This window comes from Miscanthus floridulus, chromosome 15, assembly GCF_019320115.1.
Source record: "Miscanthus floridulus cultivar M001 chromosome 15, ASM1932011v1, whole genome shotgun sequence".
In the NCBI taxonomy this organism is placed as follows: domain Eukaryota; kingdom Viridiplantae; phylum Streptophyta; class Magnoliopsida; order Poales; family Poaceae; genus Miscanthus; species Miscanthus floridulus.
In genome coordinates this window covers 6,258,999-6,286,318 of record NC_089594.1, presented here as the reverse complement: position 1 = coordinate 6,286,318, position 27,320 = coordinate 6,258,999, and the positions used below count along the sequence as shown (strand labels likewise).

The 27,320-nt window shown below is 48.8% G+C and overlaps 3 protein-coding genes across 3 annotated transcripts; 1 reads left to right on the top strand and 2 right to left on the bottom strand.

The window, feature by feature from the left end:
* The first annotated feature begins 324 nt into the window (after positions 1-324).
* LOC136508949 (L-type lectin-domain containing receptor kinase IX.1-like) lies at positions 325-5,055 on the top strand. Its single transcript, XM_066503729.1, has 2 exons — positions 325-1,743; positions 4,329-5,055. The coding sequence occupies exons 1-2, from the start codon at positions 347-349 to the stop codon at positions 5,053-5,055; spliced, it is 2,124 nt and encodes a 707-aa protein (XP_066359826.1). The 5' UTR covers positions 325-346.
* A 2,378-nt stretch (positions 5,056-7,433) lies between these two features.
* Positions 7,434-8,118, bottom strand: LOC136506907 (uncharacterized mitochondrial protein AtMg00810-like). The gene is made up of 2 exons (XM_066501793.1): positions 7,603-8,118; positions 7,434-7,442 (listed from the first exon to the last, which is right to left on the bottom strand). Exons 1-2 carry the CDS (start codon positions 8,116-8,118, stop codon positions 7,434-7,436), a joined length of 525 nt encoding a protein of 174 aa, XP_066357890.1.
* A 2,695-nt stretch (positions 8,119-10,813) lies between these two features.
* LOC136506906 (uncharacterized) lies at positions 10,814-11,341 on the bottom strand. Its single transcript, XM_066501792.1, has one exon. It carries the CDS (start codon positions 11,339-11,341, stop codon positions 10,814-10,816), a length of 528 nt encoding a protein of 175 aa, XP_066357889.1.
* Between the last annotated feature and the right edge of the window lie 15,979 nt (positions 11,342-27,320).

The following is a 27,320-nucleotide window of genomic DNA, read 5'->3' as shown; positions in this document are numbered from 1 at the left end:
CTGAGTCGAGAAAAGTCTACGCTGGCCCAGTCGCTGTCACAGACTCACAATCAAACGAATTGGAGACTGCGTAGTAGCTTCGCTGTGACTGGTCTCTGTGACCCCCGTTGGTCTGTGACTGATAAAACAACAGCCAAACGCCCAAACGATGGGCTCTATTTGTCGGTTTGGTACCAAGCATATATGGTATTAATTAGTTGTTCCAAGATTTTGTGTCCTTCTTCCTTGTCCAAACCACAGACCAAATGCTAGCTAGTAAGTAACAATGGCCGTAGTGAGAGTGAGCTGCCGTTCCTCCTCCGGCCTCAACGTCGTCTCCTGCAGCAGCCTCTGCTGCTGTTTATGGATGCTACTGTCCATCCATGTCCCGGGGGCTGGCTCGCTGTCCTTCAACCTCAGCTTCTCCCATCCACAAAGCCCTGCTAACGTCCGTGAATTGCTAAACTGCACCAGAGATGCGACCATCGAGGATACGGAAGGGCTTCACCTGACAAAAGACATCATGTGGAGCGTCGGCCGGGCTCAATACGTGGAAGCAATGCGGCTATGGGACAGACCTAGTGGCGAGATGGCCAGCTTCACCACCACCTTCCACTTCAACATAATGCCGGTTGGCAGTGGTTTGAGTGGTGACGGGCTGGCCTTCTTCCTCGTCCCTCCCGAGTCTGGTATGCCTGCCGGCGACACCAGAGGGGGCGCCTTGGGCATCCTCCCTAGGGAATCCATGTACTGGAATCATACCGCCGGTATCATCGCGGTGGAGTTTGACACCTTTCTGAATCCGGAATACGACGATATAAGCGACGGCCATATCGGAATCGACGTCAACTCCCTCAACTCCACGGCATCCACCAACATCACGTCGCAGAACAATAACCTCAAGTCCAATTTCACCATGATGGCCATCGTCAGGTACAACAATATCACCAAGTTGCTAGTTGCTGATCTCAACATCAACAACACATGGTACAATGTCAACAAAACTATCGATCTGCGCAAATACCTGCCAGAGTATGTCACCGTGGGCTTCTCAGCGGCGACTGGCAGCTACGCCGAGCTGCACCAGATACTATCATGGTCATTCACATCCACCCTGCAGGAACCACCAGCGCCGGCACCAGCGCTGCTGCCTCTGACACCTGACAGCATCCAGAATCCCAAGAAGAGATCAGTAGGAATCCTGATAATCGCGGTGCTAGTGCCTCTGCTATTTCTCTTGGCATGTGCAGCCGTTCTGGCCTTTCTAGTACGGCAGCAGAAACGCAAAAGAAGAAGATCGTTGGGAGGAAGAGGAGTACCACCAAATGGAAGCAGCGACGACGACAACGATTACCAAGAACAAGACGACAGCAGGGCCGAGCTCGAGAGAGGAGTGGCTGCCAGCGGCCCTAGGCGGTATACGTACCGCGAGCTGGTGGCCGCCACCAACAACTTTGCCGATGATGGCAAGCTCGGTCGCGGTGGCTTTGGAAGTGTCTATAGGGGTAAGCTGGCTGTTGCCGGCGAAGAGCGCCCGGTGGCCATCAAGATGTTATCATCGGAGTCGTCGGCGCAAGGGAGGAAGCAGTTTGAGGCGGAGGTGAGGATCATCAGCCGGCTCAAGCATCGCAACCTCGTGCAGCTCCTGGGCTGGTGCGACAGCCGCCACGGCCTCCTGCTTGTCTACGAGCTGGTAGCACAAGGCAGCCTCGACAAGCATCTCCACAGCAGCGACAGCGAGAGCTTTCTGACGTGGCCAGAAAGGTAAATAAAACATATAATCATCCAAGTAGTTAATTAATTATCAATTTATCATGCATAGATCAATGTTTTCAAGGCGGTAAGGTGAGGCATGGCGAGTGACTACCGCCTTATGCTTAGGCGACTAAGGCGTGAGACAAGGCGACGCCTTATGAATTTAAGAAAAACTTAAAACAACAGCTTAGAGTAGTAGATGATGAAAAAAAAACTAAAAAAGAAAAAGAGAGGAGGAGTAAGAAGTTGGCTGGCCCAGCCCACCAGGAGGCCCATGTGCCCCTACCTCTCCAGCGCTGCTCCTCTTCCCCACGAGACCACGACCCTCTTCTCCACGAGACCACGACTCGTTCGCTTCCGCTCGTCTCTCCCCCGCTCCTCTCCTCTCCGGATGCGCTCTCTGCTTCCTTCCGCGGCTCCTCTCCTCTCTGGATGCGCTCCGTGCTTCCTTCCGTGGCTCCTCCCCTCTCTCCGGGTGCGCTGCTCTGCTCTCCTCCCTCGCTGCTCCGAGCGGAATCGACAAGGAGACGGCGGAATCGAGGGGGCATCAACATGTGCATAAGGCGACGAGGCACCGCCTTACCCCTAAGGCAAGCCTGGAGCACCCCGACGCCTAAGCGACGCCTTGAAAACACTGTCGACTAGTAATAATAAGAGACATGTATAAGTGCCAGAAGATTAAGGGTAAACTCAGCACACCGAGCCTCATGGTTATCAGAGTTGTTTATGTCTGCTCCTCTAATTTGTCCACGTTCAATTACAAAAATTATATAGATACAGTACATCCTTCTTTAACTTTGTCCTGTTGTAATAATTTCTAGTCACCAAAATTACTCTATATGTAATTTTATCCATATTTGTCATTTATCCTCTTGCATCGCATCTCCATGTTTATTTGATATATGTGTTTAGTTGAAAGTTTAGCTTAAGCTATATGTTTGACATCAAATATATACGCATATGTGATGAAAAATGGTGGCACACATAGCGCATGTGTGTCTTGATTTTATTTTAATATATCAATGACTGTAGGTATTTATGGTTTAGAAGCACACATGTAAATACTTTGGAATATTTTTGTAAAAATGGTAGATAATTTATATGCAAATATGGAGGGTTCAATTTATGTTATTTTAAATCATGGCGTTGTTGGTAATTTTAATGCAAATTTTGAGGCTTCTTCAAATTAATTTTCATGTTGTTGTTGATAAAATTACTTTAGCTATTATTTTTTTATAAAATGACAGAGGTGGCTATTTTAGATATAAATAAATCAGGCAGTTACTTCAAATTATTTTGTAATGCTATATGTGGCTAACTTGAATGAAGATTGGAGAGTTAGTATGTAGTGGTGGGTGATTGCTGTTATGATTGTAGGATATATAGGTCCAATGCTAATATCTCGATTGTGATTGCAGTCTGTTGAATTGATCACCGTTTGTTTCTAATTTTTGTGAGGACTTTTATATTTTATTTTTGGCACATCTTTTGAATATTAATGTGGATGTAATATTATTGAGATTTATGTACAAAGTTATGGCACATGATTAATCAAACTGTCCATCTTTGCTTTCTCTTATTTTCTCCATATTCTAACATAATACTTGTATGGATACTTTCTTAGCTGCATTCAATTGTGATATATAGACTTTAGTTGCCAACTGCGCTCTATATAATTTTCTATCGCAATTCATAATTATCCACTTTGCATCACATCTTGACGCTTGTTAGGCATATGTTTAGTTGAAATTATCTCTCATATGTTCATAAATTCGAATATAATACTCTTTATAAAGCTTTCTTTTCTTTTATCATGTTGCATTGTGATAGGCATTAAATACTATTGCATCATATATTTTCTGTCCTAATTCATATTCCCCCCCCTTTGCGTCGCACTTCCATGTGTATTTGACTTATGTTAAGTTGATACTCTCTCACATGTTTTAATTATAATCACTGGTTTCCTAAACACTAAATGATCTGGTATAGAGTCTATGACCCACTAATTAGCCATTGTTCAGGTGAAATGGTCTAAAATGGTGTTTTAAATGAGATAAGCGGTCAATTAAATGAAAATAAAATAGGTACCATGCAACATTTAAATGACTGTTGAACCTAATTATTATAGAATACAAATATAGCTACTTTGTCATCTTTATATATCTTCTTGTGGTAGACGTTAGCTACGAGTTACTTTATATATAGTTTGTCATCCCATTAATATTTTCCACCTTTGCATACCAATTTCTATGTGTACTCAACACACATTTAGTTAAAACCTTAGCTTTAGCTATGTATTTGATTTGGAAATCAACATGCTTAATTATATGTGTCATGCATAACTTGAGTTGATTTTTCAATATTTAGAGAGATTATTGAAATACTGAGTTTTTAATATTGATGTATGTAATTTAGATTTATATATGGTCTACATTAGGTTACTTCTAATAGTAGAGGTGGTAGTTTAGATGCATATTTAAGGATTATTATTTTATATTATTATTCATATTGGCTGGTACTTTAGATTAAGACTAATGCTCACTTTAAGTTAATAATAGTCCACCTCTTCCTGATAGATTTTGTTGTATATGTAGGTACCAGATCATCCTTGGTTTGGGATCCGCGCTGCGGTATCTCCATCAGGAGTGGGAGCAGTGTGTGGTGCACGGCGACATCAAACCCAGCAACATCATGCTAGACGAGTCCCTCAGCACCAGGCTTGGCGACTTTGGCCTGGCCAGGCTCAGTGACCACGGCGCGCGGTGGCAAACCACCAGGGCCGTGATGGGCACGGCGGGATACATCGACCCGGAGTTCGTCAACACGCACCACCCGAGCACCTACTCCGACGTCTACAGCTTCGGCATCGTCCTCCTCGAGATTGTCTCCGGCCGGTGCCCCGTCATCCTGCTGGAAGGCAGCGCACACTTCGTCCTGGTCAAGTGGATGTGGGGCCTGTACGGCCGCAATGCGATCCTTGACGCGGCAGATGAGCGGCTGAGGGCCGCCAGCGACGAGGCCGGTGACAGGTGCATGGAGAGGGTGCTCGTCGTCGGGCTCTGGTGCGCTCACCCTGACCAGAGCGAGCGGCCGTCCATCGAGCAGGCCATGCATGTCTTGCAGTCGGAGGATGTCAGGCTTCCAGAGCTCACGCCTCAGATGTACAGGACGGTGTCGGAGTTCGCCGTCCCTGGACGTGCTATCGGCGCCTTGTCCGTTCAGAGATCCTCTTCCGCGACCACGACAACTGGTGGCCACTCCAAGCTCTCTTCCGAGTCAGCATCCTCTGCCTTGCTCCGAGATTCAAAAGAGTTGGCTTGATTTACATTCATCACTGTTGTATGGGCTGCCTCTGGTGGCCTATGGGCATCATTGTGTATTATATATTGACTGTAAAATTACTTTTTTTTCACATTCATTTACTGTTATACTTCTTCACTTAAAAACAATCATCCGTTGTGTAGTTCTTCACTTAAAGCAAGTATCTTTGTAAATAGGTTTTTTTTTACATTCTGAGCCTCTCCCCCGTCATCAGCGGCCACTCCGGCCCCGGCGTCCACCCCCCCAACCCCGCCCCCCCCCCCCCCCCCCCAAACCGTCGGTGGCTGCTGCGGCCCCAGTGTCCACCTCTCTGCTCCTCCTTTCGTTCGCCTTGTCGCAAGCCCATGGACAACCTCCATGGTTCTCCGTCCTAGGGCTTTGGGGATCAACAAGCCCTTCCCCCAAGCACTACCGCTACTTGCAGCAACCGTTGTCACCGCTCTGTCCCCCGCGTTGTTTGGGTGCTGTGTGGCCATATGCTCTACACACATGAGTCACCTGCCACCGGCTCCTCCTCTTGGCCAAGGCAGGACAAGCTCTCGTTCTTGGATGCAGACATGTTCCTCTTATGAGCCTCTGAGCCTCCCTCCCCTGTTCCGGTCAAGGGAAATGGAAAGGAACAAAGTAGCCGCTACATGCCTGCGCCATCGTCGCACCTGCCACCGTCAGGATGAAGGAGCCATTTGCTTCATGGCGGATGTTCCCTCTTCATTTAATGTCTGAAACGTTTCCTACTATGCACAATTTTTTTCTTATGTTGCCACACAGTTTAGTTGCACTATTAAATCCGTCCAGTATGACAATGGTCATGATTTCAACAAGGCCACATCCTGATACTTCTTTCTCACTAAAGGTGTAGTTCTTCGTATGTTGTGCCCATACACGTATTCCCAAAATGGTAAGCTCTTGAGCATCTCATTCGGTCTACTAATAATATTACGTGCTCATTACTTTTCCAGGCCAACCTCCCCCATCCTTTTGGGTTGAAGCTCTTCACACAATGACCTATCTCCTTAACCATCATCCCTCCAATATGTTGTCCTCCAACACACCCCACCATGCCCTTTATAACACCCCACCAGACTATTCGCACTTGCGTATATTAGCGTGCGCCTGCTATCTAATCTTTTCGCCACTACATCGCATAAACTCAGCCCTCGTTCCACCTTGTGAGTCTCTCTTGGATATCCATCAGACCACGAAGGTTATAATAAGTGCCTTGATCTCACGTCCAATTGTGTTATTATTTCTCGAGATGTCATCTTTGATGAAATATGGTTCCCCTACTCTGCGTTGCGACACCTCCTTCATATGACTTTGATTTCCTCTTCGCAGATGATTATGTTATTTCACCCATTGGTTTGTGAGCTTTGCCTGCAGGTACTCCCAGCCATCCAGGTCCTGTCCCTACTGCCCCCGCTACTTCGTCGGCACGAGTTGTTGCCAGCATGGATGTGGCCCTTAACCCACCTCCGGCGCCCACCATCTGGTCGGATCTGCTGCTCCGGTTGACGTCTCGTCTCCGGTTGCTGCCAACAGCACCACGGCCACCTCTCCACCAATCACCTCTATGACGCTAATTGCTCCCAGCAACTCGCCTTGGCACTGTCGTCGCACGATCCTCTTCCTCCAATGGCTGCCCTAGTTACTCCGCATGTTAATGACCATGCCATGGACACTCGCGGCAAGCGGGGCTTTCATCTTCCAGTGCAGCAGCTCAACCTCCATGCCATGACGCTCTCTCCCATTCAGAAGATGTATCATGGTGCTCTTGCCGATCCTAATTGGCGGGATGCTATGATTGAGGAGTTCACTGCTCTGTAGCATAATGATACTTGGGATCTGGTTCTTCGCCGTCATGATGCCAATGTGGTTACGGGCAAGTGGGTTTATCGCCGCAAGTTCACCTCTTATGGCTCTCTTGATTGGTACAAGGAACGTTGGGTTTGTTTTGGGGGTTTACTCAGCGCCTCAATATTGACAAGGGAATTGCTCCGGTACACCTCTTTTAGAAAATTGCACGCATCTTAAGGCAACCCTAATTAACCATTATCTTAATTTTTTCATTGAGGTCCCGTGTTAGCCCAGCCCCTACTGTAAGAGATGAGAATTGGGAGAGAATCACCGCACCATTCCATTACTCAGAGTTGGGGTTAAATACAACACTGATCCACTACCAGCCGATCCTATAAACAAGGCATGCCGATCCTATAAACAAGGCATGGTGGGATCGTGAGCTAGTCTACAGCCGTTACATGAGGGGAAGAAGACTCAGTCCTAACTGTATCGCTAACACCCCCCCTCAGTCGAAGCACCAGATGACTGAATGCAAAGACTGACTCTGAAATCTTGGAACAGCGATGTAGGAAGCCCCTTAGTCATGATATCTGCAATTTGACGCGCAGTCGGGATGTGCAAGACTCTAAACTGACCCAAGGCAACCTTTTCTCTGACAAAATGTATGTCGATTTCAACGTGCTTGGTCCTGCGATGATGAACAGGATTCTCCGATAGATACACAGCCGATATGTTGTCACAGTAAATTACTGTCGCCTTGTTGATGTGCACATGTAGTTCGTGAAGCAGATTTCGAATCCAACAGCACTCCGCCGCGGCATTGGCGACTCCCCGGTACTCGGCTTCAGCGCTGGAGCGCGATACAGTCTGCTGCCTCTTGGAGGACCATGACACCAGTGAATCTCCGAGGTAGACACAGTATCCTGACGTTGATCGCCGTGTGTCTGGGCACCCAGCCCAATCAGCGTCAGAGTAAGCCTTCAGATCAGTAGTGGACGACACCGAGATCCTGAGACCGTGATCGATAGTGCCGCGCAGGTAGCGAAGGATGCGCTTCACCAGGTTCCAATGTGCAGCCCGTGGCTTGTGCATGTACAAGCAGGCCTGGTTGACAGCATACGCGATATCTGGCCGCGAGAGTGTCAGGTATTGCAAAGCCCCGGTGATGCTGCGGTAGAACGTGGCGTCCATCTCCGGGTCGCCGTCGTGGACAGACAGCTTCTGCTTGTCATCAACTGGAGTGGTGGCAGGTTTGCAATTGCTCATGCCGGCCCGCTCGAGTATGTCCTCCGTATACTGAGACTGCGTGAGGAAGAAGCCACGTGAATCACGGCGAACCTGTACCCCGAGGAAGAATTTCAGAGCCCCGAGGTCCTTGATGGCGAATTCCTTGCAGAGCGCGGCGACAATCTACTGCAGTAGTGTCGCGGAGGAGCCCGTCAGGATGATATCGTCGACGTAGACGAGGAGATACGCTAGCGCTGCACCGTCCTTGAAGACAAACAGGGAGGAGTCGGAGGAGGTCGCCGTGAACCCGAGAGAGCGCAGGTGGGCGTTCAGACGCTGAAACCAAGCGCGCGGAGCCTGCTTGAGGCCGTAGAGCGACTTCACGAGCTGGCAGACATGGTTTGGTTGAGCTGGGTCAACGAAACCAGCTGGTTGATGGCAGTACACGCGCTCCGCCAGATTTCCGTGGAGGAATGCGTTCTTGACGTCGACTTGGTGAACTGGCCAGCTTCGGGATGCAGCGAGATGGAGTACGGTGCGGATCGACGCCGGCTTGACGACCGGGGAGAATGTTTGATGAAAATCCACCCCGGGTCGCTGTGAGAAGCCGCGCACGACCCACCGCGCCTTGCGCCGTTCGAGGGAGCCGTCAGGGTTCAGCTTGTTCTTGAACAACCACTTGCCAGCGATGACGTTGGCATGTGGTGGGCGCGGAACGAGTGTCCATGTCTGGTTCGCCTGGAGCGCGTCGAACTCAGTTTGCATGGCCGCATGCCACTCGGAGTCACGTAGCGCCGCACGGACAGAAGGCGGTGGAGCTGTCGGTGGAGCAGGCGCGGCGACGTTGGCGTACCGCGGATTCGGCATATGGATGCCGTCCCGCGCTCGGGTGACCATGGGATGTCGCGGTGGCGGTGGTGCTGTTGTCGACGATGGATCCGGCGGCGCTGGAGTGGAGGACACAGTCGGGCTGTCATCATTTGGCGCAGAAGGTGCTGACAGCGGCGTCTGTGGTGCTGGAGACGCACCCGGGGCCGACTGTACCGGCGCAGCAGTTGGTGTGGACGATGGTGCTGCAGAGTCGCCCGAGTTTGGTGGCGCCGGTGGAGGACCCGAGGCTGCCGATGGTTGAGGCGCCACGGGTATGATCCGCCGAGTGCGCGCGCGCGGAGGCGTGGGCACCGGGAGAAACTCGTCAAGACTCGGCGCAATTTGCGCCCGCCGTTCAGTACCTGGAGAAGTCAGTTGTGCAAATGGAAAGCATGTTTCGTCGAAGAACACATGACGTGAGATGATCATACGTTTGGTTTCAGGATTGTAGCACTTATAACCGCGCTGATCAAGCGGATAGCCGAGGAACACGCACCGGGCAGAACGTGGGGCTAGTTTGTGTGGCGCTGTGGCTTCGGTGTTTGGGTAGCAAAGGCACCCGAACACGCGAAGGTGTGCATAATCAGGATTGACTCCAAACAGGAGTGAGTAAGGCGTGGAGTTTTGTCGTGGGCGACATGGTCGACGATTCAGAAGATAGGTGGAGGCGGCTAAAGCATCAGGCCAGAACGTGGGCGGAATGAAGGCCTGAAACAGCAGTGTGCGCAGGCCATCATTGAGTGTTCTGAGAACGCGTTCGGCACGCCCGTTTTGCTGCGAGGTGTAGGGACATGTCAAGCGCAAGACAATGCCATGCTTGGCAAAGAAAGCACGCGAAGCTGAATTGTCGAACTCCCTCCCATTATCTGTTTGAAAACACTGAATAGCGCACTGAAATTGGGTGCCAACGAAAGCATGGAACGAGATCAGCGTGGGAAGCACATCAGACTTATGGCGTAAGGGGAAAGTCCAAACATAGTGCGAGAAATCATCCAGGATAACAAGATAAAACTTGTAGCCCGAGTTGCTCATTATTGGAGATGTCCATACATCACAATGCAAAAGCTGAAATGGAAAAGATGAAATGTGTGTGGACTCTGAAAATGGAAGCCGTACATGTTTACCAAGGCGACAAGCATGGCACGTGTGACGGCTAGACGGAGAGCAACTGAAGCCTACAAGCCGGGACAGATGCCGAAGGGCGTCGCGGCCAGGATGACCAAGGCGAGAGTGCCAGAGGGGCTCATCAGTCTTGGTCAGGAGCGCCTGCGTAGATGAACCGGAGGTAGCACCAGGAGCATGGCGCAGAGGGTAGAGTTCGCCAGAGGAGTCACATCGGAGGAGTGCCATCCGGGTACGAAGATCCTTAATAGAGAAGCCCCAAGGGTCAAATTCAACAGATACATTGTTATCCCGAGTTAGAGAACGTACTGAAATGAGATTCTTCACTAATTGGGGAGCAATAAGAATATTGTTCAGTTTAAGTGGAGAGGAAGAAGTGGTGGGAATGAGGGTTTGACCAGTAGACGAGGAAGACATGAGATCACCGTTGCCAACAATGATCTGACGAGGAACAGAGGACGTGATGGCATGGCAGAATCATTATCTTTATCCTGAGGTGGCACCTGAGAAGGCACTGTGTTGGAAGATTCCGAACATATAAGTAACTCCACGGCATGAACGACACCTTCCCTCACAAACAGCTTGGAAAATGTCTCTGGAAGTTTTTCCATCATTATTTCTGCTATCTGAAGAGCAGGAATCAACACTTGAGGATCTTTCCATGCAAGAATGCCTGCAAGGAAGCTGGATATGTTTGTTGTGCCAAGGAGAGACTGGATTGTCTCAGCAGAGCTGTAGTACATTAACTTCCCAATGATCGATAAACAGCAGCGCCGCAGTCGTAGAGGGTGTCGGCGAGGCGCTTGAGGTGGCCGCAGTACTCGCCGATAGTCATGTCGCCTTGGAACAAACTATGGAACTCCTGCTGGGCAAAGACAGCGCGTTGCAGGCTGTTGTCGAGGAACTGTCCCGTGATCGCCTTCCACGCAGAGTAGGCGGTGGCGCCGGGCCTGTTGACGTCGTTCCAAATTTCTTTGGAGACGGTGGAATAGAGCCAAGACACGATGGAGGAGTCGATCTGAAGCCACTCCGCATCATCCAACATCGCGGCGGCGTCGACCGTGCCGTCGATGTGGTTGAGAAGACCAAATTTCTTGATGGTGAGTTCAAAGAACGAGCGCCACTGCCGGAAGTTCCCGTCCTCGGCGGAAAGAGTGACGGGAACGTGGTTGCGGATATTGAGAAGCACAAGAGTGGAGGAGGGAGGAGGAGCAGGCTCGGAGCCATCAGCGAAGGGGTTGGACGAGACGGAACCGTGGGGACTCGCCATGGCCGTGAGCAGCGGAAGGTGGAGAATTGATCGGAACGATCAGTCTGATACCATGTAAGAGATGAGAATTGGGAGAGAATCACCGCACCATTCCATTACTCAGAGTTGGGGTTAAATACAACACTGATCCACTACCAGCCGATCCTATAAACAAGGCATGCCATCCTGGTATGCTCCATACCCATTCTGCTTCTCCTGTTCCTCGTCAGATCATTGTTGGCAACGGTGATCTCATGTCTTCCTCGTCTACTGGTCAAACCCTCATTCCCACCACTTCTTCCTCTCCACTTAAACTGAACAATATTCTTATTGCTCCCCAATTAGTGAAGAATCTCATTTCAGTACGTTCTCTAACTCGGGATAACAATGTATCTGTTGAATTTGACCCTTGGGGCTTCTCTATTAAGGATCTTCGTACCCGGATGGCACTCCTCCGATGTGACTCCTCTGGCGAACTCTACCCTCTGCGCCATGCTCCTGGTGCTACCTCCGGTTCATCTACGCAGGCGCTCTTGACCAAGACTGATGAGCCCCTCTGGCACTCTCGCCTTGGTCATCCTGGCCGCGACGCCCTTCGGCATCTGTCCCGGCTTGTAGGCTTCAGTTGCTCTCCGTCTAGCCGTCACACGTGCCATGCTTGTCGCCTTGGTAAACATGTACGAGCCATCAGCGAAGGGGTTGGACGAGACGGAACCGTGGGGACTCGCCATGGCCGTGAGCAGCGGAAGGTGGAGAATTGATCGGAACGATCAGTCTGATACCATGTAAGAGATGAGAATTGGGAGAGAATCACTGCACCATTCCATTACTCAGAGTTGGGGTTAAATACAACACTGATCCACTACCAGCCGATCCTATAAACAAGGCATGCCGATCCTATAAACAAGGCATGGTGGGATCGTGAGCTAGTCTACAGCCGTTACATGAGGGGAAGAAGACTCAGTCCTAACTGTATCGCTAACACCTACCATGCTCCGCCCGTGCCCAGCCCATACCCGAACTCCTGCTCCCTGACTATGATCTCGTCCAGCCTCTTGACCTGATCTGGCCGGTGGCCCTCAATGTCCCGACTGTCCACGGCAGCGGCGCTCATGTGCGCAGCACCTCTTCGAATTGTGTCATGGCCGTGATTGATGTCCGCAGCCAGCTCCTGCCCCTCGAGGAGGTCCGCTTTGCCCGAGACCATGACCTAGACTGATGCTTGTCTTTAGGATCTTGTCTCTTGTATGTATGTATTGCATTTGGAGTCAGGGTGAACCGTCAATTTAGCAAGTATCATCTCTGTGCAGTAATTTTGTCGCACTGTACCCTAAGAGTATCCATGTACTATGATGCTGCAAGCCACTATAACTATATCAATTCTGAATGATCTGGAAAAGTATGGATGCTATGGTGATGAGCTATGGCGGAGGCGGACTGTTCTGCATTCCGTCAGGCGTCGAGTACCACCATGTTCGCTCGTTGAGAGGAATGAGATTGGCTGGACATGTGTTGGACACGGAAGAGGAATGCATGCCATGACAGAACGGAAGTATACGATGTACATAAAGCGTAGAGCTCCGCCGCCGTCGTTGATTGCCGCCCATCTGAACGCGTGAACAGATCGAAATCGGAGGATGAGATAGTCCGGGTCGATCTGGGCTGGACACGGGCTGGGCGTAGGGGCTGGCCCAGACGTTAGGAAAAATGTTAATTAATTAAATGGCTGGTTTAGGATACGTGTATTTTTTTTTTTTGAAAGTGGTGTACCGGAGCAGTTCTCGATTGACTATGATGAGACGACTTCAGCCCAGTGGTTAAGCCAATGACTGTCGGAACGGTTCTTAACGTTGCATTGTCTCATGAGTGGCCTATTCATTAGTTGGATGTCAAAAATGCTTTTCTACATAGAACTCTGCAGGAGACCGTGTATTATGAGTAAACATCTGGATTTCTCGACTCCACTCACCTCGGTTATGTCTGTCGCCTGAATAAGTCTCTTTGGTCTGAAGAAGGTGCCCTGTATGATCAGCTCGCCTCTCATATTCTCTCCATGGGGTTTGTTGGTGCCTGGTCTAACACTTCCCTTCTTGTCTATCGCCATGGTGTTAACACAACATACCTACTGCTCTATGTCAATGATATTGTGCTCACTACTTCGTTTGAGTCTCTACTTTGTTGCATTATTGTTGCTTTGACCTAGGAGTTCTCGATGGAGAATCTTGTCCCTTTGCATAATTTCCTGGGAGTTTCTGTTGCCCGTCGTGCTAGTGGACTTTTTCTCTCTCAACAGCAGTATATGGTTGACATCCTTGCTTGGGCCTATATGTTTGATTGCAAGCCTTGCACTACACTTGCCGACACTCATGCCAAGGTTTCTGGTGATGGTGCCCATGTCTAATGGCATCGACTATATCGTGCTCTTGCTGGTGCTCTGCACTACCTGACTTTCACCAGACCAAATATTGCCTATGTTGTCTAGCAGGTGTGTCTTCATATGCACGATTCGTGTGAGACTCATCTTGCTCTGATCGAGCAGATCCTCCAATATATTCGTGCCACCAATTGACTTTGGACTATAACACTACTCTTCCACAACATCTACTCTAGTGGCCTATTCTGATATGATGCTGATTGGGCTAGTTGCCCAGATACTTGCCTCTCCACCTCAGACTATGCAGTGTTCTTGGGTGATAATTTTGACTCTTTGTCATCTTATTAAGCGCCAGCTCACAGTTTCCCGTTCCAGCGTAGAAGCAGAATACCGTGTTTTTGCCAATGTTGTCGCAGAGCTATATCTTGCTCGCGCCAGCTGCTTGCTGAGCTTCACTGTCCCATTGAGAAGGCCTTGATCATCTGTTGTGATAATGTCAGTGCAATTTACCTCTCAAGCAATCTGGTTCAACATAAACGCACAAAACACATTGAGAGTGCTTTCACTTTGTTCGCAACAAAGTTGCTACTGGCCATTTTCGTGTTCCTACCATGTCCCAATATGTCGATGATAGGATATTTCCTTTTGTTGTGATGCGTACTCTATATATTTGCCAGTAATATTCATTGCATGGTTACCCAAATTTCGCAAGCTATTAGTGTCGTTAGAGAGTCTTAGTGCAGGAGAATGTCACGATGTTGTGTCCGCAAGAAACCAAAGTAGCTAGCCTAACAATGGCTAATGAGTTAATGGGAACACAATTTGACTAAGCCTGCCTACTGGCACATGGTGCGTCTGGTGGTGTCCTCGCCGGCCACATGGCGTCGTGATTTGTGGTCGGCCTCGGACCAGTGAGGAGCTCTTGTTTTTCCCTCCTCGTCTTTCCCCAACAGGTTGCTTCAACGTTGTCATCAGTTTTTTTTATGATATTCATCTATGTCATCATTGATACGGTGCAAATTTGTGGTATATTTTAAAAAGTCCGAAGACTGTAGCTAGACACCAGATTCTAACGTCTCTCGGACGTTGCTCAGTGTTTGTGGACGGTTTCAAGCAAGTAAACATATTGGTGGATTCCGCATCAACCTTATTAGTCTGTTTCTAGTCATCTATTGATATTATAAACCCAGATTGCGACCCGTGGAAAATGGAAACGAATGCATGAGTTACCACGGTCGTACGAACCAGTAGTTCGTATTGTAGTCTTTCTCATCAAGTAGAAAAAAAACACAAGAGTTAGGCTATAGGAAGATTCGTCGAAGGTAACCATCCGAACTCAGTCCACTCCTCCATATCATATAGTAGTGTCTACCTGTACTCCTTCCACGTTCCAAGATCATTTGTTGGGAAGCCATGGTGATGAGCTCGATCTTGTTCCTCCCTCCTCGTCTTGTCCTCATGCCTCTACTGCTGCTTCTTGATGTTGGCCATCCATTTCCGTCGCGCTAGCTCGCTGTCCTTCAACCTTAGCTTCACCACACCCCAAAGGCCTGCTAACCTCAGTGAACTGATAATCTGCACTGGGGATGCGCGCCTCCGTGTGGATGCGCTTTGGCTGACAAGAATCAGATACGACCAACTAGCCCCGAACAGTGTTGGCCGGGTCCAATATGCGGATCCAGTGCCGCTATGGGACAGAGCTAGTGGTAAGATGGCCAGCTTCACCACCACCTTCTCCTTCCACATATCTTGAGATGGCAACGTCATCGGCATCGGCAACGGCACTGGCGACGGGCTGGCTTTCTTCCTCGCGTCTCCCCAGTCCGGTGTCCCCGCCAACGACAGCAGCGGTGGAGCCTTTGGTCTCCTCCCCCAGGATCCCAGGTACTGGACCAGCAATAACGCCGGTGATGATAGAAGGATCACCGTAGTCGAGTTTGACACCTTTCAGAATGCGCAATACTATGATCCAAGCAAGGACCATGTTGGAATCGACGTCAATAACCTCGTCTCCACAGAATACATCAACACCACTTGGCCCAACACGATGACGTCCAATTTCACCAAGATGGCCACTGTCAGCTACGACAATGTCACTCAGTTGCTAGCTGTCCATGTCAAGATGGGCGATAAACTGTACAACGCCAGCATGTCAGTTGACCTGAGGAACTACCTGCCAGAGTATGTCACCGTGGGCTTCTCAGCGGCGACTGGTGTGATAAGCGAGCTGAACGGCCAGAGCCATATATTATCAATTTATCACGGTCATTCAGCTCCACTATGGAACCCAAGCAGCAAAAGCAACCCCAGAAGAATAGTACCATTCTGCTGGTCTCTCCGCTAGTGCCTCTTCTGTTTCTGTTGGCATGTGCAGCCGTGTGCTTCCTTCTATGGCAGAAACGAAGACCCGGAGGAAGCGGCGATAGCGACTATGAAGAGGAAGATGATAGGACCAAGCTGGAGAAAGTAGTGGCGACTATGACAGGTAGTTGCCAGGATCTGTGAGGCCCTTCTTGAAGTCAAGAAGAGCATCCCGCTCGCTCGGGATGCAGGGATTGCTTGGTGGAGGTGCAGGTTGGATTGGGGTGGTAGATGAGCTCCGTAGGGACGACGATACAAGGCGCAGTATTATTGTTATGGTGATCACTCTGAACAAAAGTGATAGTTTGGCCATGTTGTTTTGCCAGTTTCTTTGGGTTTCTTGTAGCTAAGGGAGTGTGCAGAGATGGCATATATATGAGGGATTGCATGCATAGAACCGTGCTCTGGGCGTTTGGCCTTATTTATAAGCGCTCATGATTCATGAAGCCAACAAGGGGCACCAAGAGTCAAGTGTCAAGAGCCATGATGCGCTCTGGGAACAATATCTCTAATAATGCATGATGTGTCTCTCATTATCTCACATTAACTACTACTTCTTTCTATGTTCCAAATTATAAGTCGTTTTGGCTTTTCTAGATACATTTTTGTACTATATATATCTAGACATAGTGTATATAACTAAGTGCATAGCAAAAACAATAATGTATCTAAAAAAATCAAAATGACTTATAATTTAGAATGGAGGGAGTATTTAGTTTCCACCACAAATAATTTGTGGAGTCGAGGGGAGAAGTGAAAATTTTAATATATGCACCACAAATAATGCTAAGTCTAATGGACAAGATCTTGCTTGCATTAATTATCCCTTTTGAGGTCTTTTGAATTGAATGGGTCTGATGCCTGAGTGACAGGACTTTGTCAGACTTCTTTAATTTGCTGCCTTCTTATGGGATAGGCGTTGCTGGTTTTAATGGCGAAGGCCTTTTTCTTGGTTTTAGCGCCATGATAGTTTTTGCCCTGATGCCTGAGTTTGGACAGGTCTTTGTCAAGGTCGGAGGCCTTTTTTTTTGGCTTTTAGTGCCATGATGGTTTTTGCCTTGATGCTTGAATTTGGACAGGTCTTCATCATGGTCGGAGGCATTTTCTCTTGCTTTTAGTGCCATGATGGTTTTTGCCTTGATGCCTGAATTTGGACAGGTCTTCATCAAGGTCGGAGGCTTTTTTGGCTGTGGAGGTCGTTTCAAATTGCCAAGGCCTGTGGCCGGTGCTTTGAAAGGACCTCTGCTCATTTGTATTCACCGAATATTGCGGCGCCAGAGCTGGCCGCTTTCGATTTTGGACTTTTCGAGCGTTCTTCTGGGGAATTACCTCTTTATACTTCTAGAGGAATTTTACATTGAGCCTGCCTCATTAAAAACCTCACCTCCGCTTGGAGTTCCCCTGTGAGGAAAAGAGTACATGCTCTTTTACAGATTTTGAGTCTAAAAGAAGAACTGAAAAGTAGAAAAGGAAAGGAGGGGCCTCCGCTTATAATTTGCGGAGGTTGCCCTTTGGTACATTGCCTAGATGTAGAATCTGCGGAGGTTGTCAATATTCCAAGTGTGTGTTGTTGTGACACCTTCGCTGTCGGTCAGGTAGAATGATCCCGGGCGTCCTGCAGCCACTGCTCTATATGGGCCTTCCCATTTTGACTGCAGTTTGCCTACATGTTGTGCGTTGGGTTTTCTTCTGAGTACGAGGTCTCCGTCTTTTATGTTTTTCCTTACCACCTGAGAGTCTCTCCACTTCTTGGTTTGGGATTGATACTTTGCGATATTTTCGACAGCTTCTAGTCTTGTGGCTTCTATTGTTTCTTTTGCATATTCTTCATCTTGCAACATTAACTGTCTTGTTGTGCGGAGGCTTTCATGCTTGATTTCTTCTGGCATCATGGCCTCTTCGCCATAAAGTAGCTTGAACGGTGTGAATCATGTGGTTCTTGAGATAGTTGTGTTGTGTGATCAAATAACTCTAGGTAATTCATCTACCCATTTTCCTTTGCGGAGGCCCAGCAAAGTTTTTGATATTGCTGAAAACACTGCTTTGTTTGCTCTTTCCACAGCACCATTGGACTCTAGGAGATGGCATTGTGGGAGGGCTAATCACTGGTGGAGGTCCCTGTGGTATGGTTGCAGTTGGTGTTGTTGCGGAGGCCAGGATTATGGAGGTTGACGCTGGTACTACATGCTGCATACTCAGCATCTCTACATGTCGGATTGCCGACTGCTGTCTGATTTCTGCTACTTGTGCTGATGCTTGGGTTGCTTGTTGATTGGCTGTGAATGCTGCTGCCATTCTGTCCCTTTCTTATTGCGCTCTCTGCAATTGTGCTAGCAGTTGCTGTAGCTCTTGCTTAGGCATTGCACCTTGGGGTGGTTGGGCCTCCAGATCTTGAGCCTCTGTGCCTTCATGTTCCGGAGGTTGACCTTGGGGGTCTGCTCTGGTGTCATCCTCCATTTGCGGAGTTGCGTAGGTGCTACGCGTGTTGCGCCTGGGCCTCCCTCTTTGACCCGTGGTCGCTGGAGCTCTCATGGTTGTTTTTCTTTTCCCTGCCATCGTTGGTTTATCTTGGCCAAACCACGGTGGGCGCCAATGTTGAAACTGGCGGTCTTAGACAGTGAAGTGGAGGTAGGGGCCTCCGTCCGCAAGGCGCTGCTCCTGGGCGGAGGCTCGGGAAATAGGCACGACAGGTGGGAGAGTAGGGAGATGACACGTAGAAACTAGGGTTTCATTAATTCATTCACCCCCAACTTACTTTTACAAGTGCTCCCTATTTATAGGACTCAACTACCTCTCGACAGAGTTTACTCAATGCCTCTCAACTGCTACAGTACATTCCTGGAATATTCTACCACCAGTCTCTCGTTTGCGGGGCAACCTCGACACGCTGTCTTCAAGTAATGGGCCTCCATGAATGGGTGGCCCAGCGAATCTCAGTCTTCGGCCCAGAGGCCTAGGTTGTCGACGTCGGCCTTCGTCCTAGGGCGCGCAGCCACCTGCGCGCAGTCTCCGCCGGTCCAGTCAGAGACCCCATGCATGAGTCTCTGCCCGGCCAGATCGGACCTAAAAGGATCAAGATGCCCAAAAGGGGGGTGAATTGGGCTAATTCTAAATTCTTTTGCAATAATCAAACCCTACGGATAGCCCAATTAACCCCTTGTGCCTAGAAAAGTGTTTCTATTAAATTAATGCACAAAAGACTTGCAACCTATGTTCCAAACTTACTCTAGCATAGCAGTTCTATGAATGTAAAGACAAGTATTGAATTACTCAAAGTAAATACTTAAAGTAAATGCTCAAAGTAAATGGAGAGAGGAATGCAGCGATGTTTTGCCGAGGTATCGGAGAGTCGCCACTCTCCACTAGTCCTCGTTGGAGCACCCGCGCAAGGGTGTAGCTCCCCCTTGATCCGTGCAAGGATCAAGTGCTCTCTACGGGTTGATTCTTCGACACTCCATCGCGGCGAATCACCCAAAGCTGCTCATAACTTGAGTTGGGTCACCCACAAGCTCCGTCGGGTGATCACCAAGCTCCCAATCACCACCAAGCCGTCTAGGTGATGGCGATCACCAAGAGTATCAAGCATGAACTCTCACTTGATCACGCGAAGCCTAATGAGAAGATGGATGCACACTTGTCTACTCTTGATTCACTAATGAGGTTTCACTCTTGGATTCTCAAATCACAAACACCTCACTAGGACCTTGCTCTTCACTCACAAACGTGTTTCTCAGCTGATGGAATGAGCAAAAGTAACTCCACAAATGAGTGGAGCTTCTATTTATAAGGCAGCCTAAAAAACGAACCGTTATGAGCTTCTGCGGGGTGACCGGACGCTCCGATCGGGTAGACCGGACGCTCCGGTCAGTTCAACCCACGAACCAGTAGTAATGAGTTGATCGGACGCTGGCAGGGTCCGGTCAGCACTGAACGGACGCGTCCGGTCGCATAAAACCCTTACTGGAACCTTACCGGACTCGACCGGACACTGGATACTCAGGGTCCGGTCAGTATTGACCGGACGCGTCCGGTCACACATTCTCAAGTCTGGACCCTTACTGGAGTCAACCGGACGCTGGCCCTTAGCGTCCGGTCATGATGACCTTCCAGCGTCCGGTCACACCAGACTTGTTCTTCTCGGTCAAATGAACTGACCGGACCCTGCGGTCAGCGTCCGGTCGCACCGGAGCCAGTGTCCGGTCAGTATTTGACCCTCCATTCACTTCCAACTCTCGAACATATGTGAATGAAGTTTGCTCCAAAGAATCTTAGGCATTCATAGGAGCTACCTAGAGCTAGTTTTAACAAGTGTGCACCACACCTAACTCACTAGACTCAACTAGGTCAAGCTACCCATCCATACCCCCCTTAATAGTACGGCCAAAAGGAAAAATAAAGTCCTAAACTACTCTAAGTGTCTTTCCAACTCCAATAGACACTTAGAACTAGTCATCCTTAACCTTGTCGTCCATCCTTTGAAAACCAAAATGATTTCCATCATAGGGGCATGACAACTTTGATTGCCCAATTGATCTCCATTACCATGACCTAACTTAATTGCATCTGCAAAACACACGTTAGTCATAGTAATCTTGTATTGACATTAATCACCGAAATCCACCAAGGGGCCTAGATGCTTTCAATCTCCCCCTTTTTGGTGATTAATGACAATACCACCTCGAGTATGTGAAAGAGTGAGGTTTTTTACGGGCTTGGTCCATATAAGCTTTTGTCGATAAGAACAAAAGTGTTAGTCAAGCTTATATGACCCAAGCCAACACAATGTACTCAAAGGATGTGAGTTAAGCATGAGTACGATTAACAAAGCTCATTTGCATTGGAGTATAAACGCGGAAGCAAAGGCAAATTAGCATAACACAAATGATATGACATATAGATAATGCCAAGTAGAAATCACACATGTCATATATCACAATCACATAGATAGCACTATCACATATATATAATAGTATGCATGAAAGTAAACACATGAATGCATAAGTAATAGTGTATCACACAAATAGAACTCCAAATGTATATAATAGGCTAATACTAGATAACTAGCTCCCCCTAAATATAGCTCCCCCTGAGACTACATACTCGAACCCTCTCCCCCTTTGGCGTCAAACACCAAAACCTAGGGGTCGGTCGGCGGGGCTGCAGCGGACGAGCCAGGCGCTGAAGAACATGGGGCAAGTTGGAACTGGGCACCATCATCATCTGACCCTGAGCTCTGAACTGACTGACCCTCCGTGGCAGGAAGTGTCGCTGAAGCGGTCTGGGTCTAAGCTGGGGCTGGTGCTGCCTGTGAAGCTGCTAGTATGTCTGTCGTAGGATCTGACAAGGCGACAGACGAGGGGAGCCTCTGAGTAGTCACTGCGACTGGAGCTGCTATAGACAGACCGGCGGTATGCATATGAGGCGGAGTAGGCATGTCGGTCAACTCACTAAAGGATGCTCCAAGACTCCTAGAGACTGACGTGTCAGACACGAATAGCGAGGAAGACTGCTCTGGTGTGAAGCCCGTCTGAAGTGGAGTGAACTGCGGGGCTACCACAGGTGAGGCTAACCACTAGGACACCTGTACAAGAGGTGAAGCAAACTGAGCTGGAGGCTGTCCCTGACTCTAGAGCCCACTGGGCTGTACCGCTGGAGTCATCGAAGTGGTGGTAGGCGGAGCAAGCTGGGGCAAAGACTGTGGCTATGGGGCCCCAAGAGCTGTCACTACATGCTGCATGAAACCCATAAGCTGCTGCTACAAGAGTATCTGCTGCTGATGCATCTGCTGCTGCTGCTGCTGCATGGCCTGCTGCTACCTCTGGAACTCGTCCTGTCGAGTCTGAAACTGGGCAAAAGTAGCAGCTGTCTCCTGTGCCTGTCTATCCTATGTCTGCTGCATCCGCTCAAGAATAGCAATGAGAGAGGGGTCTATCTGTGGAGCAGGTGGAGCAGAACTGGAGCTATCGGCCTCTGCATCGTGTCTACGAGGAGGCATCTGAGGAATAGGCTGGTAGTCATCGTCAGAGCTGTCACTATACTCGCTCACATCCTGATGTGCCTCTAGCTCCTCCTCCTCAGTGGCTGCAATCCCTCTGATAATCTCATCCTGCTGAGCTACGGACTCTAGCACATCAGGACGATAGCTAGGCTGTCTGGGTGCCTGAGGAGTGCTGGGCCTGATCCTCTGTGACAGGTTGTAAGTTGGGAACTCTGTGGTGGCACCTGTATACTCATCCATCATACCTGGGGGCTTATCAAGCACTACTCTGCGGATGAGAAACGTGATCTAGTGAGCATAGGGAAGCTGCCTGCGACCCTTGAATCCCTCAGCTATTGTATCCTCCATCTCTAAAAGAAGGAGATCCTATATATCAAATACTATCTGCTACATCAAGGCATTGAGAAGCCAGAGCTGTAAGCGAGTCAGGCCCTCCCTGTATCCCAACCTAGGAAGTAGTGTCCTCCTGATAATGGCCTCTAGCACTCTCACTGTAGGAGTCAAGTCACTGGGGTTCCTACTCGACCCCTCACCAAAGGGCTCCTTGAAGCAATGTCGCACTAAATCTGTAGGTGGCACCAACCCTCCATGAGGACGCCTGGGAGGCTCCTGCTGTCCATAACAAACCTCATGCATCTTGACAGGCTGCTCCTGTAGCCTTAGTATCTCTCTGGCCCTGCCACTCGTCACTCTGTAGTCTTTGCCTCTGAAAGCAAAGTGAATAAATCTATGATGTGGATCGATGAAGAGTGAAGCATAAAACTGCCGGACCAAAGATGATACATATATCCCCGTCCGTCCAATCAAATCTGTCAATCCTGGCAAATATGATAAGTAAGGCCGAATGTGCTCTCCGGCGGCTGCCATAATAGACTCTATCCGACAGACTCTCTGAGATCTAAACACTGCCCCACTGTTGAGATAAGCATTGTAGAAATCTTCCTACAGTGGCGTGTAGAAACCCTCAGCTGCTCTCTCATCCCTCCTCGGAGGAAACCAAACCTCAAACTCTACAAATCGCAGCTGCTGAACCTGTCTGGCTATGGCGGCCCTCAAGTCGAGGTGAACCACTGGAGATGGACCCTGTGGTCTAGGTGGTGGACGTGATCCCCTCCGCTGTGTTGGTGGCCTCGGCGAGACTGGTACATGGGTCCGTCCAAAGTGACGAAGCTGGGGTGCCGGCTCTATCTCCTCAGCCTCCTGGGTCTGCTATGCCTGCTCGCCCTCCTGAGTCTGCTAAACTGGCTCCTGCTCTACTGACTGACCCTCCTCAATGGCAACCCATCGGCCTGCAAACATGGTAGTCCCATCTGGACTACCGTGACGATGCTCAACCTCCTCAATCGCAGCTCTGACTACTGGTGAAACTAGCTGATTTGCAATGACAACTCCGCTGCGGGCACCACCTCTCTCGGCATGCTCTGCGGCCTCTGCAACAGCTGCTGCTCTTGCTGTCTCTGCATCGGGGTACTTGCGCTTCTTGGATGTCACCTGCTTGGTTGACTTGCCCTTCGATCCGGCTGGCTGGCGAGGCGGGGGCCTCCGATCATCATCACCCTGGGCCACCACCAACGTTCTTGGTGCGAGAAATCTAAACTGACAAGATGATGAATTGACGCTGATGAAGATCAACAGACAAACTGAACCTCTCGAGGCTTGGCCTCGATCCTTACTCGCAAGCTAGGCTCCGAGTTGACTGCCAACTGCCACAAGAACCACAACAGCACCGACATGCTGCACGATAGAATAGATGGATATACAAACAAATACAATATGTCTAATAGATGCGAAACCCTAATAGAGAAAGCAATGTAGATGCGAACTTGAATCGAATGGCTTTCTACCTGACGAACAGCGATCCGAGAAAAGATGAGATGTCACGTGGGGGATCCTCAGAACCGGCTAGGGTTAGGTCAAAAGCCCTAAATGCAATGGGGAATCAGTCACTGCAATTTGATCTAGGTCACAATTGAACAGATCAAGATTGAAAATGTCTGGCCTTACCAATCAAGGAGGTAGGGTAAGAGTTGGATCAAAGGTCTTGAGAACCCCTCAGTCTTGATTCCGGCGTCGCAGACACGCGAGAGGCAGGTGGTGAGGCTCGACAGAGGGCTCTTAGGCGGCGCGGTGGCGAGAGGACCGGGCGAGCGTGGGCAAGGGAGGCGCGGTGGCTAGAGGACCGGGCAAGCGTGGGCAAGCGAGGCGCGGTGGCTTGCGTGACCGGCGCAAGGAGCTCGGCTGTGGGGCTACGACGGCGTGGCGAGCTTGGGCACGAGGTGGCCGGCGCGGGGTTGCGGTGGCGCGGCGAGGCAGGAGCACGGCGGCGCGTGGCTGGCGAGCTGTGGAGGCGCTGGAGGCGGCGGCAAGTTCTAGGGCTAGGTCACGGGGAATCAAAAAACGAAGGTACGGCCGAAATAAATAGATCCCCCGATGCGATAGAGAAGGAAACGGAGAAAAGAATCCTGAAGCCGCTCGAGATCCACTGACCGGGCACTCCGGTGGTAGCGACCAAATGCTACCACCCAACGTTCGGTCGATTCCAGAGAGGTCCAATTCCTCTGGAATCGGGACCGGACGCGTCCGGTGATCCATGACCAGATGCAGGAAGAGTCCGGTCAGTACTGCCTTTCCTTCCTTCGATCAACCGGACGCTGAAGGTCCTCCTAACTGGACACACAGACGCAGCGTCCGGTCACTCCTTTGGCAGTAGTTCACCTCCTGTGAACTGACCGGACGCTGGACAGCAGGGTCCGATGCAGCGTCCGGTGCACTTTTTCCAGCAAAACTTCAAACTTCCTTCGCGCTGTCTGTTCCCAATCAACTCCCAACTTGAATAAGATCCAAATAAACATCAATTGGGACTGATGTGAGTGACCTCTCTCAGACCCTCATATTTTTCAAAATATTTTGCCTTAGGCTATAATTCTTTTTAAGAAAATAGGCAACAAGAGGGCAAATGGAACAAAACAACAAAACAACATTCATGCATATGCAATACTTGTAAGTAAATCTAGTTGCTTGTCAAATTTGATCCAAGGTTAAGCTTCTTCACACGCTTTTCGGCGGTTATCTTAACCATGTTAGACAAGCCCTATATGCATTGCCACAAATTAAGCATGTTGTATATTACAATGAATGCAAGGGACAACACGAGCTCAATTTTTAGTGAAGTTACTAAAATCAAGTACATTGAGCTCATTCCGCAATCTACAAAATGTAGCCTCATCTAGCGGTTTAGTGAAGATATCCGCTAATTGATCTTCGGATCTTACACCTTCTAGTGATATATCATTTTTAGCTACATGATCTCTTAGAAAGTGATGGCGGATATCTATATGTTTGGTGCGAGAGTGTTGAACCGGATTATTTGCAAGTTTTACCGCACTTTCATGGTCGCACAAAAGAGGTACTTTCTCTAGAACTACTCCATAGTCTAGCAAAGTTTGTTTCATGTATAATATTTGTGCACAACAAGCACCCACGGCAATGTATTCCGCTTCGGCGGTGGACAAAGCCACACTATTTTGTTTCTTGGAGGACCAAGACACAAGTGATCTACCAAGCAAATGGCACCCTCCGGATGTGCTCTTTCTATCAACTTTGCATCCGGCATAATCCGAATCAGAATAGCCAATTAATTCAAATAAAGCTCCTTTGGGATACCAAAGGCCAATGCTTGGTGTGTGCTTAAGATACCTAAGGATTCTTTTTACGGCAATTAAATGTGTCTCCTTAGGACTAGCTTGAAATCTAGCACACATACACACACTAAACATGATGTCGGGCCTAGATGCAGTTAAATATAACAAGCTACCAATCATAGAACGGTAGAGAGTTTGATCAACCGGGTTACCTCCCTCATCTAGGTCGAGATGTCTATTTGTAGGCATTGGTGTCTTGATTGGCTTACATTCATCCATCCTGAATCTCTTGAGAAGATCTTTTGTGTATTTCTCTTGAGAGATGAAGATGCCTTCTTTCATTTGCTTGACTTGAAAACCAAGAAAGAATGTAAGCTCACCAATCATTGACATCTCGAACTCCTTCGACATCAATTCACCAAATTCTTTGCATGAGTCTTCATTTGACGATCCAAAGATGATATCATCAACATATACTTGACAAATGAAGATATGCTCATCAAGCTTCTTGGTGAATAGTGTGGTGTCGACCTTCCCAATGGTGAAGCCCTTCTCAATGAGGAAGTCCCGAAGGCACTCATACCAAGCTCTTGGGGCTTGCTTAAGCCCATATAGTGCCTTGGACAACCTATAAACATGATTAGGATATCTAGGGTCTTCAAACCCGGGAGATTGATCAACATAGACTAGTTTATTAATAAAGCCATTTAAAAATGCACTTTTCACATCCATTTGATATAGTTTCATTTCATGATGTGATGCATATGCAAGAAGGATACGGATGGCTTCTAATCTTGCAACCGGTGCAAAGGTCTCTCCAAAATCCAAACCTTCAACTTGAGAGAACCCCTTTGCAACTAGTCTTGCCTTGTTCCTCACAATAACACCTTGATCATCTTGTTTGTTGCGGAACACCCACTTCGTTCCAATGACTCTTGCACCTTTTGGTCACTCTTCAAGAGTCCAAACTTCATTGCGAGTGAAGTTGTTCAACTCTTCATGCATGGCATTGATCCAATCCGGATCTTTAAGGGCTTCTTCTACCTTGGTAGGCTCATAGCAAGAGACAAAGAGTGATGAGCAACAAATGAAGTAAGTTTTTGAGATTGAGTCATTACACCCTTTGATGGACTCCCTATGATGAGATCTTGTGGATGATCTTGTAGGAGAGGTGTATTTCTTCTATTGACCACTTGAGGAGGAGGTTGTGGAGCATCAATATCTTGTGCTTGTACCACCATTTGCTCATGGGAGATATGAGTATCTTCATTTTCCACTCTCCCATCTTTTTCACCATCTTATGGTACATTTGATGAAGAAGGTTGGTTAATGACTTGTACATCATCTTCATCATCTTTTGGCTTGATGTCTCCTACTGGAATATTCTTCATAGCCTCCCTCAATGGTTCATCACCTACATCATTAAGATTCTCATGTGCTCCTTAGGAGCCGTTAGATTCATCAAATTCCACATCATATGTTTCTTCAACCAAGCCGGTGGCATGATTAAATACTCTATATGCTTTGGACTTTAATGAGTAACCAACAAGAAAACCTATATCACAACATCTTTGAAACTTCCCTAGGTGTTCCCGCTTCTTGTAGATGTAGCACTTGCAACCAAAC

What these genes read in the sequence shown, in the direction of transcription:
- LOC136508949 (XM_066503729.1), top strand. Translation starts at nt 347, where the DNA reads ATGCTACTGTCCATCCATGTCCCGGGGGCTGGCTCGCTGTCCTTCAAC. An exon ending in TTTCTGACGTGGCCAGAAAG is followed by an intron (nt 1,744 to 4,328) that starts GTAAATAAAACA and finishes TTGTATATGTAG; the next exon opens with GTACCAGATCATCCTTGGTT.
- LOC136506906 (XM_066501792.1), bottom strand. Translation starts at nt 11,341, where the DNA reads ATGGCGAGTCCCCACGGTTCCGTCTCGTCCAACCCCTTCGCTGATGGC.
- LOC136506907 (XM_066501793.1), bottom strand. Translation starts at nt 8,118, where the DNA reads ATGAGCAATTGCAAACCTGCCACCACTCCAGTTGATGACAAGCAGAAG.